This window comes from Gastrolobium bilobum, unplaced genomic scaffold, assembly GCF_033153095.1.
Source record: "Gastrolobium bilobum isolate Gb01-03AN ecotype WA unplaced genomic scaffold, APGP_CSIRO_Gbil_v1 utg54184, whole genome shotgun sequence".
Classification (NCBI taxonomy): Eukaryota; Viridiplantae; Streptophyta; class Magnoliopsida; order Fabales; family Fabaceae; genus Gastrolobium; species Gastrolobium bilobum.
Window position 1 is genome coordinate 21,704 of NW_026898996.1, and position 15,802 is coordinate 37,505.

Sequence of the window (15,802 nt, forward strand, 5' to 3'; positions counted from 1 at the left end):
AGCGAAAACTCTTTCTCTTTTTCCCCATGAAAACTCATCCAAACAAGGGTAAAAGCCATTGTTTTCTTTCATTTTCGTTCCATTCCACTCCTTATTAGAACTCTGTACCTTGTTGGAAATATTTATATATTCAAAATTCCGTTTCAACATACTTTAACTAATCAAATAACTCCTCCCTCTTAAGCATGGCTTATAAAAAATTAAATAAAAAAATTAACATTTTCACATCTTCAAAACATAAGCACAAGCAGAATTTAGAAAATACCATACTCATACAATTCAAAATTTTCACTTATAAGCTCTTACATTATTTTATTTTTTTTTCAAAATTAAAAATAAGAGTGGGAGTGTTGGGAAATCGGTTCCCTCAAGCTCGGCTAAGCAGCCTTTTCGTGAAAGTCCATCAACAAGATCCTGGATCTTGGATCTCGGCAATTACCTTGGCCTGAATTTCACCAGGTCGGGCAGCGCAGCGGAAAAACAAAATACAAAGGGGAAAGAAAGAGAACACAAGAAGATTTTAACGTGGGAAAATCTTCTCCAATGAAGAAGTAAAAACCCACGGGACCTAGTCTAGATCAAACGTCCACTATGAAAATAATGGATACAAAGAATCAAAATACACCAATGTGGTGGTTAACACAACCTCTCCAACAATGGTGATAATCAAACCTCCCTAGAGATGTTTCATTCAAACTCCCTCTAGAGATCTCTCAAATACAAAGTTTAAAGCTTTGCTCATAAATCTCTCAAATAATTTTTTCTCTCAATCTCTTCTTTAACCTAGCCTCCACCCACAACTTATGAATATATAGAGGAGGTGAGATCTAGGGTTTAAGGTTTAGCGTTTTTAGGAAACCCCTCAATGGGCTTGGGCTTAGCATTGAAGGAGGAAGCTCAACAAATCTCCCCCTCCGACTTCAATGCGTCAGCTTCAACATCAACCCGGCTCCTTCACAGCAGTCTTCAAATTTCCTTTCTGGAACCGGCTTTGTCATCATGTCGGACCAATTATGGTCAGTGTGCACTTTGACGAGTTCGAGCTCTCCACCTTCCACCACATCCCAGATCCAGTGATACCTCACATCAATGTGCTTGGTGCGGGAGTGATAGGTCGAATTCTTCGCAAGATGTATTGCGCTTTGATTGTTACAACCCAACTCGTACTTGTCTTGATCATGGCTGAGTTCCATGAGGAACTTCTTCATCCACAACATCTTTTTGCTTGACTCAGTAGCGACAATGTACTTAGCCTCATTTGTCGATAGTGCAACACACTTCTGAAGTCTTGATTGCCAAGAGACAGCTCCTCCATCAAATCTCATCATGTATCCCGTCGTCGATTTCCTCGAGTCGAAATCTCCCCCTGAATCAGAATCCGAGTAGCCTTGCAACTCAGCTTTGCCTTCTCCAAATTGGAGACATAAGTTGGTCGTACCTCGGAGGTACTTGAAGATCCACTTCACTGCTTCCCAGTGCTCTTTGCCGGGGTTTGACAAATATCGGCTTACCATTCCAACAGCATACGCCAAGTCGGGTCTAGTGCAAACCATTGCATACATCAAGCTTTCGACGAAGGATTGGTACGGGATCTTCAGCATCTCATCTTTGTCTTCATCATATCTCGAACATTGCTTCTGGTTCAGCTTTATGTGTCCGGCTAGGAGGGTGTTCACTGTTTTGGCTTTGTCCATGCTGAATCTCTTCAGAATCTTCTCAATATACTTCTCTTGACTCAGCCACAGTAGCTTCTTTTGTCTATCTCAGATAATCTTGATTCTGAGTATCTGCTTTGAAGGGCCGAGGTCCTTCATTGTGAAGGACGAGCTCAACTCCTTTTTCAGAGCGGCTATCCTCGATTTGTCTTTCCCTATAATAAGCATGCCATCAACATATAACAACAAAATCAAAAAATATCTGGCCTCATACCTCTTCACAAATACGTAGTGGTCGGCTTCTGTCTTCTCAAACTTGTGATCAGTCATGAATGATTCAAATTTCTTGTACCACTGCCGAGGTGCTTGCTTCAAGCCATAGAGGCTCTTCTTCAACCGACATACTAACTCTTCTTGGTCTAGAGCACGGAACCCCTCAGGTTTCTCCATATATATCTCTTCTTCTAAATCGCCGTGAAGAAATGCTGTCTTCACATCCATTTGTTCAACCTCGAGGTCCATCGAAGCCGCCATAGCTAACATGGTTCGGACCGAGGTCATTTTCACCACAGGAGGAAAAATCTCCTTGAAGTCTACTCATTTCTTCTGATTGCAGCCTTTCACCACAATTCGGGCTTTGTATCTCGACTTCTGCCTGTTCTCTTCATTCTTAATCTTGTAGACCCATTTATTTTTCAGAGCTCGTCTTCCTTCTGGCAACTCGGTCAGCTCATAAGTCTGATTCTCGTGCAGAGACTTCATCTCGTCTTGCATTGCCTTTTCCTATTCTTCTTTCTTTGAGCTTGTCACAACCTCATCGTAATTTTGAGGCTCACCGTCTTCAGCAACAACTGTGTATTCATCAGGTGGGTACCTTGTAGAGGGCCTTCTTTCTCGAGTTGGATATCTCGGTTGTTCTTCAGCTTGAGAACCCGGTTCATCATTCTCATCCTGAATCTCAACATCAACTCGGACCTCATCATCAGCTTGTTGTTGGTCATCAATTTCTTCATTCTCTTGATTTTCTCCCCCTGCTTCAGCTCGGACAGGAGGAACGGGTTCTTCACGTCTGACAGTAACCCGGACTTTGGGCTTCGAGATGTCATGAATGGTCTCATCTTCATGAAAGTTCACATCTCAACTTCTCACTATCTTCTTATTGATTGGATCCCAAAATCGAAACCCGGACTCACATCTCGACGAACCAAGATAAATGCATTCTTTAGTCTTCGCATCAAGTTTAGCCCTTTCATCTTTAGGGATATGCACGAAAGCTCGACATCAAAATACCTTCAATTGATTATAGGCCGCTTTTCGACCTGTCCAGACTTCTTCTAGAATTTCTCCTTCAAGTGGCTGTGATGGTGAGAGGTTGATCAAGTCAATAGCAGTTCTAACGGCTTCTCCCCAGAATGATTTCGACAATCCGGCATTGGATAGCATACTTCGAACCTTCTCTTCAATAGTCATGTTCATCCTCTCAGCAAGTCCATTCAACTGTGGAGTCTTGGGGGGGCGTCTTCTCAAGTCGGATCCCGGCCGCTCTGCAGTATGCATCAAAAGGGCTGCAATACTCACCACCATTGTCAGGTCGGACCACCTTCAATTTCTTGCCAGTCTCCCTTTCAACCATTGCATGGAATTCTTTAAAGGATTGAAGTACCTGGTCTTTAGACTTCAACAAATATACCCACACTTTGCGGGAATGGTCATTAATAAATGAAAAACAAAATACTGAGATCGTCCTAGAGATCTCTCCGACATGGAGCAAACATCAGTATGGACGAGGTCAAAAATATACCTGCGTCCTCTGGGTTGATCTGGTCTCACAAATGAAACTCGGTGCTGCTTTCCAGCTAGGTAGCGCGTGCAACTCTTCAACGCTTGGCCTTTCAACCAGGTCAGTAATCCTTTCTTATGCAGGATCTGGAACCCTTTCTCCCTCATGTGGCTGAGGCACTTGTGCCATAGCTCCAAGCTAGGTCCATCTCGGATAGAATTGGCTTCTCCACCATTGATCTTTCCTTGCATCACGTACAATGAGCCTTCCTTCTTACCTCGGGAAACGACCAAGTTTCCCTTGGCCAGCTTCCATCTAACACTACCGAAGTAGTTCACTAACCCGACATCGTCAAGCTTGCCTACCGAGATTAGATTCAATCACATATCAGACACATGCCTTACATCTTACAACACAAGTTGGCACCCAACATCTGTGGTCAGGGTCACATCACCGACACCAACAATCTTGCTGGTCACTTGATTTCCCATCTTCACGACTCCAAAATCACCACCTCGATAAGAGGAGAAAAAACCTTTGTGTGGAGTAACGTGGAAGGAGGCACCAAAGTCAACAATCCAGGTGCAGTCATCATATACAACATTCAAATAATTATCCTCACCAAGGAGGAATATCTCAGCATTGGAGTTGGCAGCCAACGCAGTGGTGCTTTTGTCTCCCATCTTCTTGGGAATAATCTGATCCGGCTTCACAGAGCCATTCTTCTCATCATTTTGCATGGTCCAGCAGTCTGACTTTTTATGTCCTGTCTTCCCACAATAAAAGCACCTCAACTCATATTTCGGCTTTGACTGACCTCTGGACTTTCCTCTTCTGTCATGATCTCGACCCCAGCTTTTTCTTCTACCCCGAGAGTCGGATTTTCCTTTGTTCTCAGCAATGTTGGCCTAACACGTGCTTGAAACTCCTCGTTCTCTTCTCATGCTTCTTCGTTCAGGAGGCTGTCAGTCATGACATCCATCTTCAATTTTCCATTTGGAGTCGAATTACTCAAAGTCACCACCAGAGTATCCCATCTTTCTAGCAGCGAGCTCAACAACAGAAAATTCTGCATCTCGTCATCAATTTTCATCTCAGCCTTTGACAGCTGATTCACAATACCTTCACATTGGAATTGATCATCTCATCTAATGAGTCAGCTGATTTAAAATTTTGAATTTTGAAAAGGAATCACTCACCTGTTTCAATGACTCAGCTGTTTTTACATTGAAATTATTAAATATTTTAAAATACAAAAAAAAGCGGACAATTAATTTTTTATTCAATTAATTTTTTCGATTTTTCTTTTAAAAATCAAAAATCAATTTTAATTTCTAATAATTTAAAACAAATGTGGTGACAGACAAATCATTTAATGCGCCGCATACCTTCACATTGGAATTGGTCATCTCTTTTAATGAGTCAGCTGATTTAAAATTTCTAATAATTTAAAACAAATGAGGTGCCAGACAAAGCATTTAATGCGCCACTTACCTTCACATTGGAATTGGTCATCTCATCTAATGAGTCAGCTGATTTAAAATTTTGAATTTTGAAATATAATCACTCACCTATTTTAATGACTCAGCTATTTTTACATTGGAATTATTAAATATTTTAAAATACGAAAAAAACGGAAAATTAATTTTTTATTGAATTAATTTTTTCGATTTTTCTTTTAAAAATCGAAAATCAATTTTAATTTCTAATAATTTAAAACAAATGTGGTAGCAGTCAAATCATTTAATGCACCGCATACCTTCACATTGGAATTGGTCATCTCATTTAATGAGTCAAATGATTTAAAATTTCTAATAATTTAAAACAAATGAGGTGACAGACAAAACATTTAATGCGCCACTTACCTTCACATTTGAATTGATCATCTCATTTAATGAGTCAGCTGATTTAAAATTTTGAATTTTGAAATGGAATCACTTTCCTGTTTCAATGACTCAGCTGTTTTTACATTGAAATTATTAAATATTTTAAAATAAAAAAAAACGGACAATTAATTTTTTATTCAATTAATTTTTTTCGATTTTTTTTAAAAAAATCAAAAATCAATTTTAATTTCTAATAATTTAAAACAAATGTGGTGGCAGACAAATCATTTAATGCGCCGCATACCTTCACATTGGAATTGGTCATCACTTTTAATGAGTCAGCTGATTTAAAATTTCTAATAATTTAAAACAAATGAGGTGCCAGACAAAGCATTTAATGCGCCACTTACCTTCACATTGGAATTTGTCATCTCATCTAATGAGTCAGTTGATTTAAAATTTTGAATTTTGAAATATAATCACTCACCTATTTTAATGACTCAGCTATTTTTACATTGGAATTATTAAATATTTTAAATATTTTTTTAAAATACGAAAAAAAACGGAAAATTAATTTTTTATTCAATTAATTTTTTCAATTTTTCTTTTAAAAATCGAAAATCAATTTTAATTTCTAATAATTTAAAACAAATGTGGTAGCAGACAAATCATTTAATGCGCCACTTAGCTTCACATTGGAATTGGTCATCTCATCTAATGAGTCAGCTGATTTAAAATTTTGAACTTTGAAATGGAATCACTCATCTGTTTTAATGACTCAGCTGTTTTTACATTGGAATTATTAAATATTTTAAAATACAAAAAAAAACGGACAATTAATTTTTTATTCAATTAATTTTTTTGATTTTTCTTTTAAAAATCAAAAATCAATTTTAATTTCTAACAATTTAAAACAAATGTGGTGGCAGACAAAGCATTTAATGTGCCACTTACTTTCACATTGAAATTGATCATCTCATTTAATGAGTCAACTGATTTAAAATTTCTAATAATTTAAAACAAATGAGGTGGCAGACAAAACATTTAATGCGCCACTTACCTTGACATTGGAATTGGTCATCTCATCTAATGAGTCAGCTGATTTAAAATTTTGAATTTTGAAATGGAATCACTCACCTGTTTTAATGATTCATCTGTTTTTACATTGGAATTATTAAATATTTTAAATATTTTAAAATACGAAAAAAACGAAAATTAGTTTTTTATTCAATTAAGTTGTGGTGTAAAATTTTGAATTTTGAAATGGAATGACTCACCTGTTTTAATGACTCAGCTGTTTTTACATTGGAATTATTAAATATTTTTAAATACGGAAAAAATGGAAAATTAATTTTTTATTCAATTAATTTTTTCGATTTATCTTTTAAAAATTGGAAATCAATTTTAATTTCTAATAATTTAAGACAAATGAGGTGGCAGACAAAGCATTTAATGCGCCACATACCTTCACATTGAAATTAGTCATCTCATTTAATGAGTCAGTTGATTTAAAATTTCTAATAATTTAAGACAAATGAGGTGGTAGACAAAACATTTAATGCGCCACTTACCTTCACATTGGAATTGGTCATCTCATCTAATGAGTCAGCTGACACTCACCTGTTTTAATGTTTAAGCTTTTTTTACATTGGAATTATTAAATATTTTAAATATTATAAATTAATTTTTTATTCAGTTACTTTTAAGTTTTTTTTTGCAAACTTTGGTAAAAATGAAGAAGCGAAGTTGATATCAAAATATTAAAAAACAAATATTAAGGCCTTGGTACACTGTCAAAGTTCAAAACACATGATAATAGGCCACAGAATAAGAAAAATGTCAATAGCTCCTCGTTACAAAAAATCGACCAATCTACCGCTTTTATTGGCATTTATTAATTTGTTTAAAAATTTAAAAGTCCAACACACTAATTCGAAATTCATGGGAGCATTAAAAATAACTTCAAACGGAACTTCAAGCAATTACTAATAATGAAATTAATTGTTAACAATTGGTATAATGGGGAATTTCAAATGACATCCCTAAAACTGAAACACGTCGTACTAAAGAAATTCACACGTCGTACTAAAGTTGATAACAAAATATTAAAAGAAATTTTTTTTGCAAACTTTGTTAAAAATGAAGAAGCGAAGTTGATATCAAAATATTTAAAAACAAATATTAAGGCCTTGGTACACTGTCAAAGTTCAACACATGATAATAGACAACAGAATAAGGAAAATGTCAATAGCTCCTCGTTACAAAAAATCGACCAAAGCATAGTTACAGATTTTCTTTCTGCTCCAAAGTGTCACCGGCTGCAGCATCAAAACCGTGTCAAAATAAACAAAAAGGCACACAGAGTGAGAGGGATGAAATTATAAAACTCGTAAACTTTATAATATCTATAGTCAGAACTTAACTCTTTCTTCAACTTTATTTTTTTAAGAGGACGGACAACTGAACAATTATTTTTATCTTCAACAACATCACCATACTTCACAGACGGTGACAACAAAGTGAGAGAAATATCAGCATCATCAGTACTATCACAGGTTTGGCTCTGAACATCCTGTCAACAAAATGACTCTGACCGCTATTAATATAAGGATACGGCAATCAAATTTTCCAATTATGTCAATAATACCAACTCACCACAGCTTTTCCTGACCCTATCGACATAATATTATCATCAGGAGGACTGTCAAATACAGAATCATCCTGAAATGTTTTTTCCATAAACGCAAAAAAGTCATAACTTTGAAAAGTATAGGTTATGAATAAAAATAAAAATAAAACAAACATTTGGGTCCACCGTGGTCTTCAGAAATGATGTGATAATACTTTCACTGATGCAAACTTTGGCCACATGATATTTTGGCTCACTGTATGAGTTCAAATTGCTAATTTTGACATTCACTTTAAACAACATAGATCTATCTTTAAGAACGTTCAACTCTTCCGGATAATGTTCTAAATCTACACCTTACAAAAAAAGAAACACAGCAAAAGAAGTACTAAGGGTGTTAAAAGTTTTGAGAACCTCACTAATAAAAAAATTCAAAGTTTTGAGAACCAAACCCGCTTAAAATGTTGCTCGCGCAATTCAGCAGCACTCACTCCTAATAAAGAAAGACAGTCTCTATCAAATAGTACGAAAGAAGCAGAATCTGTGTTATCAACAACTCTGACTTGAACACTGAACCTAAAAAAATAAAAAATTGAATTTTACATCAGTCACACAGTGTGCATGAATAATTTTTCGATAACAATGGCAAATCAAAAAATGGCTTACTTCGGAGTATATTCATTCCAATGTTTCTGACAGTTCTTACAATACCATTTCTCAAAATATTCGCACACTGAATATGGACATTTCTTACAGGACTTGTACCACCAGTTGTATTTACTTTCGATGGATTTTACAGTTCCATAAGTAATGCAAGTAGTAGCATCTATGCAATTCTTAATATCAGTAAGAAATTTCATCTCTGTATCCTTGAGAAAATCATTTTCATAAGAATATGAAGATGGGCTGGACAACTGAGTCAACATCTGACTACTTTCCATCAGATCATCGGAAAGCCTGGAATATAAAAATATATAAAAGAATGAGTGAATAGAGCAAAAGAAATGCCTCATAATTTCTCACGGTAGCCCACCTTTTTTTGAACTCTACGATCTCAGGTATATTGGAATCAAAAAGAATTTTCGTCGTATACTTTGTATTAGCTATTCCAATCTGTCCTGAAAAAAAAATGCTACGTAAATAAAAGAAAAAGTAAATCAGCAAATCAAAAAAATAAAAAAAAAATGAGAATTTTAATCACAAAAAAAAGTACCCCTAAAACCCTTTATCCTTGCAAGCTGAAGTATTATAACATTTTGAGCACTTTGATTCTTTGCTAAGAAAGTTTGGACCTCGTCTACGTATGACTCCCACAAAGTGCATTCAAGTTTCTGACCCCTATCATGATATAGAAACAAAAGACACATAAGAAATGATGTAAAATCCCATTCTCTTTAATTTCAAAAACACATAAGAAATTACATTACAATACTATCAGAAATATAGATAACATAAATACCTCAGGTTGTCAAGCTCCACGACAACCATTTTTGTATTCCTACCAGAGATGACATGTCCACGTACTTCCCCAATTTCAGACAGCAAACCAATGACGTCTACACAACAAATAACATGGGTTTCAGCCTTACGTCCTATATACAAAATCTTAATTGAAAGCGAATAACACAATACATCAATCCCATCACCTATTAAATAAGGAGAGTCAGAGGATTCTTTCTCAATAACGTCAAACTCAGCAAAATCAAAACCACGCTCAGGAATCGTAGCATCAATAATGGATTTCACGTCCGTCCTTAAGTTGAAAGGCAGACGATATTCATGCCGTGTTGGCCTGAAATTACCCGTATTCAACCCAACTCCAAATTTTTTTATAAAATAAGCATCACCCTCACGAATTTTCTTTCGAACCTGCAAAGTACCCTTGGCCGTAGCATGGATCCTTACACCCTATAAAATGAAAACACACAACAAAGCAAAAAAAAAAAAAACCGACAATGAGCTACTGAAAAGATAAAAACATTGAAAAAAAGAAAAAATACATTACCTGTTCGTCGACCAAAACCATATCCACATTGTCATCAAAATCTTTTTGATTAAAATTGGGAACCTTCCAACACCTAACTACACGCACTTTAATCCTCCACTCTTCTTTCGTCGGATTAAGATCCTTTACGAAGTCGTATTTTGAGGACATTGAATACATTGGAGGAGTAGAGAAATGGACCAAAAAAGATACAAAATGCTCGTGGCAGTGATGCAGACCAAAAGGCAAAAGCAACACCAAATATCGTCTTTATACATGCAATGAATACATAGAAAATTTCAAAACATTTTAACCATTATGATCTTAATGAGTCAGCTGATTTAAAAATTTGAATTTTGAAATGAAATCACTCACCTGTTTTAATGATTCAGCTATTTTTACATTAAAACGGAAAGAATCCTCTAGTGTGAACAGAAATTTAAACATACATATTTTGTTCACTATATCGAAAAGTAGTAAGTTTTCAAGACATCCTCTAGTGTGAACAGAAAGCTGAGATTTAAGGAGAATGTGACACCTCAGCTAATTTTCGAAAGTTTTTTTTACATTAAAACGGAAAGAATCCTCTAGTGTGAACAGAAATTCAAACATACATATTTTGTTCACTATATCGAAAAGAAGTAAGTTTTCAAGACATCCTCTAGTGTGAACAGAAAGCTGAGATTTAAGGAGAATGCGACACCTCAGCTAATTTTCAAAAGTTTTTTTTACATTAAGATGGAAAGAATCCTCTAGTGTGAACATAAATTCAAACATACATATTTTGTTCACTATATCAAAAATAAGTAAGTTTTCAAGACATCCTCTAGCGTGAACAGAAAGCTGAGATTTAAGGAGAATGCGACACCTCAGCTAATTTTCAAAAGTTTTTTTACATTAAAACGGAAAGAATCCTCTAGTGTGAACAGAAATTCAAACATACATATTTTGTTCACTACATGGAAAAAAAGTAAGTTTTCAAGACATCCTCTAGTGTGAACAGAAAGCTGAGATTTAAGGAGAATGCAACACCTCAGTTAATTTTCAAAAGTTTGGTTCTCGTTTCTATATAGTAAGATTCATTTTTCAGATACACATCTTTCATATCCAACCTACATAAGAACTGCAAGTAACATTGCCCAAAAGAAATGAATATCTGTACCATATTAAAATTAAAAAAGGAATATTTTTATGATCAAAAAGGAAGAAAAAAACACAAAAAAGATTGAATATTCCTGTGACTTTGGAGATGAATATGCCGACTACGCTATGGGTCACACTAGCATTATTTGTGAGGCTATCGATAGCCATGAACTACTTTGTGGTGATTGCTAGATCTCGAGGCGTCTCGCTTTGTCTGTTTCTATTTTCCAACTGTCAAAATTCATTAGTAAGCCAATATTAATTATTCTATTGTTTCTTTTTCACATAACAATTTTGTGAGGATAATTGTAAGCATATCACTTAATTAACTACTCACGCACATATGATACATATAAAATATTATATTAATTGCAATCACTAAGTGACACCTAATTATATTAAAAGAAAATGGGGAAAATGGTGGAGCAAGGGCGGACCTACATGGAGGCGTGCATGGGCGGCCGCTCCCCTTTAAAATCTGAAAAAAAATCTCTACATCTCCAAAAAAATACATAGTATATTTCAATTTTCATAACTGGTGGATTACTTTAGCAAAACTAGTATTGTGTGCCTTTTGCATCTGAAATGAGTTGCATTGATTTCATCTTGTTGATGATCGGTACAGTCTTTTTGGTCAAAGCTTTCGACTTCACTTTCTGAGTCTCCTTCTTTTGCTTCATTTGATACCCAAAATCTGTTAGCATAAGAAAGAAGCTTGATACCCATTTTCCTGTTGTAAGTATTTTCACTTTCTTTGTAAAGTTTTGATATTTTTGTAGTTTCATGTTGTTCGAATGCTCAAAAATTAACAGAAAGTGAAAGAAAAAAATGGGTATAAAATAATTATAGTTTGCAATAATTTTTGGAATTTATTTGTTTAGTTTTATGGTGCTTGATAACTGAAGTATATGGGTGTGTAGTGATGTGGGCATTATGGAACTTTATGATGTTAGTTTTAGGTGCTCGCCTAATTTGGGTTCTACGAGCTTTCCCCTTTTTGGAATTATTTTAGTTATGTGATTATATTTGTTATTAAAATTATTTAATGGATGCATCTCTTGAGACCTACATGTTTTTTGGTTTAAGACTATGATTCTTCTACTTTTCATTGTTGACATGGCACATGACAATGAAGTAATTTATGTTAAATTCGTCAATTTAGTATACTTGTTAAATTATATTTTATTTAAAATTCTGTAAGTTAGATTTGTTAAATTTTCATCCTCTTCGTATAATTTTCTGAGTCCGCCGGTGTGGTGGAGCTAGATTCTTCTAGGTCCTTACGTCTATTTGTAACAGTTAAAGTGCAAATTCTTCATCTGAAAAAATGAGCAAGCTTTTCGGATTCACTAGGGAAAATGAAAGGATCATGACAAGTTCACATCTCCAACGTCTCTGCAATGGAAAGGTCAAAATGTGCCAAATCAAATTGACCATAATCAAAACTCGACAAATTACTAGAGCAACATCACACCTTAATAGATGACATGTGGCATAACAAACCGACAAAGTTGCAAAGCACCGAACACGTATCCAGCGTTATCTAGGCTCAGCAAAAGTTTGTAACTTATCCTCAATTTCGTTCTGGCTAGTAAATATTGTTTACTTCACTACTGGTCCGTGTTGTGCCAAGGATAGTAGCGACAAGCTCTATCCACATGCACATGCAGCTAAAAGACATGACATATTGGGCCACGGTGAAGTCATGGATTTGGATCCTTTCATATAGAAAAGTGATCATCTAGTTATGTTATTTGATCACAATTATTCATTGATAATGACATAAAGGAAAGAAAAGTATATAATTATTAAATGAGTGATTGTGATCAAATAACATGATTATATACATGCAGTGACATAGCCACATTGGAACCAGCAAGTGCCTTGGAACTGGCTGCTTTTTAAAATCAGAAGTTTTTTTTATCCGCTGATTTTGACATTAGCTTCCTCCATATGTAGTGTAAATGATTTGCTTCCTCTATAACTACTGATTTTGACATTAGCTTTCTCCATGATTGACTGATTTTTAGCACCAGCTTTCTAATTTTTTCTGGCTTTGCCACTGATCACATTCATTTTTCACATGAGAAGATCCAAATCCATTTTAAGATGGTTAATTGTGTGTTCTTTTTAAATTTTTACACTACATATTACTGATAATATATAGTTATAATATGAAGAAAAAAAATTCTTTCCACATCAACTAAAGTGACTAAGGAGAGAAAAATTTTTTCCTTTATGTTATAGTTATATACTACCCGTAATAAATAATATTAAAATTTAAAAAGACATAACTTGTTAGGATTTTATAAGAATTATGTTGTAGGAAAAGTGATTGTGTTATGTTATAGAGATTCGTTTTGAGTGCCGAAGTTTTTTTCTTTTTTTGCTGCGGGCCCCACAAAATGTGTGTATATGAAACTTTTTGTGGTCATGTTAAATGATAGATGATAAACCCAACTTATTATAGGACAAACTTTTTTCCTTTTAAATTATATTCAGAGTTTAAGAAAAATAATATAAGGTCACCTATTGTTTATATTATTCTTTACATAAAAAAGTTGGTAAGTTTTGCAAATCTATTTACATATTAATCATTATTGTATTTTCTTGTAATTTTAAATTTCTCGTCTTCTCACATAATTTTTTTTTACTCCGCCATTTATTTATCATATGATAAAATGGGTAATTGCACAGCATATTTTGGTGGCCACAAAAGGGAATCCATACGTGGCAGATCCATTAGCGCACTATGCCTTTTTATCTGACTCTATATAATCCTCCAATCATCCATCATCCCTTACCTTTGATCTACACTCTACAACCTAATACAAACAGCTCATTTTTCTCTATTTTTGAGCTTCATTTCAAGCACCATAAATTTTCCTTTAGTTTTCATCATGCTAGAAGGCAAGGCTGTGATTGGTGAGACTGACATGCTTCAAACTATGCAGCAAGATGCCCTGGATTTAGCATCCAAAGCTCTTGATTTCTTTGATGTCACTGAGGCCATTGAGATTGCCCGATTTATCAAAAAGGTAAAAAATAAACAAAAAAATTCTATAGTATTTAGAGTGAAATAAGTAACAGAAATGAAGTTCCTTAGGTGAATCTTCTTTTGTAATTTTTTTTTTTCGTGTGTTTTTATTGCAGGAATTTGATAGGATGCATGGACCTGGTTGGCAATGCATTGTAGGTACTGATTTTGGTTCATTTGTGACACACTGCTTTGGATGCTTCATTTATTTTTGTATAGGTAGCATGGCCATTTTGCTCTTTAGAGGCTCTGCTGCTCCAGAGGCAGAGGAAAATCAGTTCTCAGCAATAGAAGCAGCCAAAGCATAACTTAATTTCCTAATTTCCCCTCTAATTAGACTCTTTATGTATGTATCTTTGTTTATTGTGTGTAATATAGTGCAGAAATATGTCATGGCCTCAAAATAATAGTGTAGTAATAATTGCTAGATGTCTCATAATCTCATTGTATATCAGCTTGCTCTTGGGGATATAAATAGCAGCCCAGGCCACAATTAATAGTTAATTTTGATCAAAAAGGAGTAGAAAATATCACAATAGTGAAGCCTTTTTTTTGGGGTCTTTTTAATAAAATGTTCAATATCTTAACCGTAAGATTTGAAGAATTACTCATTGAGCGAAATTCAGATATTTGATTTGGAGTAAAAAATGTTAATGTTAGGACTGCTTTAATCACAGATACACGATCGTAAATAGAAAGAGAAGGAGGGAAAAAAAGTGGGAGAAACTGTTTATCCTGGTTCCTCTAAGATAGGGTTATGTCTTGTAAGTTTGTCATTATATTTTTATCGCAGCACTTGTTATAACGCACTTGTTATAACGCACTCAATCACAAGAGAATATAAATAAGTTTAGAAAATTTTAAACCGCAACAACTATTTATGAGTCCAAACTCAAATTATTAAAAAAAATTTATAAAATAATTCGTATTGAAAAGATATAATATAAAATTATTGATAAGTCTTCACTTAATAGCTTGAACTGTTAGGTGATATGATTATTTATCATGATAATAAAACCTTCATGATCATAGGATACAAATTCGATCTTCATCGCTTTCATTTTATAGTGAAATTAAGTTAGCATAGAGCATTGTCTACGTGTTAAGCCCAACACATTTTTGCATGAAAGGATTGAGTTGTTACACTACCATAAAAGCATAGATCACCTTTTTCGTTGATAATGCTGATAAGTTTGTCGAATCATGTTTTTCAATGAACCGTCAAGGATTATTTTGACAGGAAATATAGTTTCGTTGAGTTATTTATCATGGTATTAAACTTCTCTGAACACGAGGTACTAGTTCGATCTTCAGAACCTTATTTTCTAATCGAATTAAGTTAGCACATATACAAGCCTGATAAACCTTATTTTCTAGTCGAATTAAGTTAGCACATATACAAGCCGATATATTGTCTACACATCAAGCATAAATAATTCTTGTACAAGAGAATATATTAAAAAAATAAAATATAAAATAATTTATGAGCTTCACTTAATAACTTGAGTTGTTTTTCAATAAAAATTCCGACCAGCCCCATCTCCATCGAAGATTTCATAGTCGAAAGGATTATTTTGAAATGAAAATATAGTTTGGTCGAAATTACCAACCAAAGTATTTTGGTCGATATTTATGAACGTCAAAAATTAGAGGAACGAATAGGATGTAGGAGGTATTAGCAATTATCGATGGAGGTATTAGCAATATTCCGTCGAAATGTATGGGTTTAATATTTCAGCGGACATCAA

The 15,802-nt window shown here is 34.4% G+C and overlaps 2 protein-coding genes across 2 annotated transcripts; one reads left to right on the forward strand and one right to left on the reverse strand.

Annotated features, from left to right (window-relative positions):
• Positions 1-7,544: 7,544 nt before the first annotated feature.
• On the reverse strand, positions 7,545-10,045 carry LOC133286100 (uncharacterized). The gene is made up of 9 exons (XM_061483448.1): positions 9,896-10,045; positions 9,350-9,798; positions 9,104-9,228; positions 8,924-9,008; positions 8,557-8,847; positions 8,343-8,466; positions 7,917-7,982; positions 7,728-7,833; positions 7,545-7,579 (listed from the first exon to the last, which is right to left on the reverse strand). The coding sequence occupies exons 1-9, from the start codon at positions 10,043-10,045 to the stop codon at positions 7,545-7,547; spliced, it is 1,431 nt and encodes a 476-aa protein (XP_061339432.1).
• A 3,761-nt stretch (positions 10,046-13,806) lies between these two features.
• LOC133286098 (uncharacterized) lies at positions 13,807-14,571 on the forward strand. The gene is made up of 2 exons (XM_061483446.1): positions 13,807-14,055; positions 14,171-14,571. The coding sequence occupies exons 1-2, from the start codon at positions 13,918-13,920 to the stop codon at positions 14,360-14,362; spliced, it is 330 nt and encodes a 109-aa protein (XP_061339430.1). The 5' UTR covers positions 13,807-13,917; the 3' UTR covers positions 14,363-14,571.
• Positions 14,572-15,802: the final 1,231 nt, after the last annotated feature.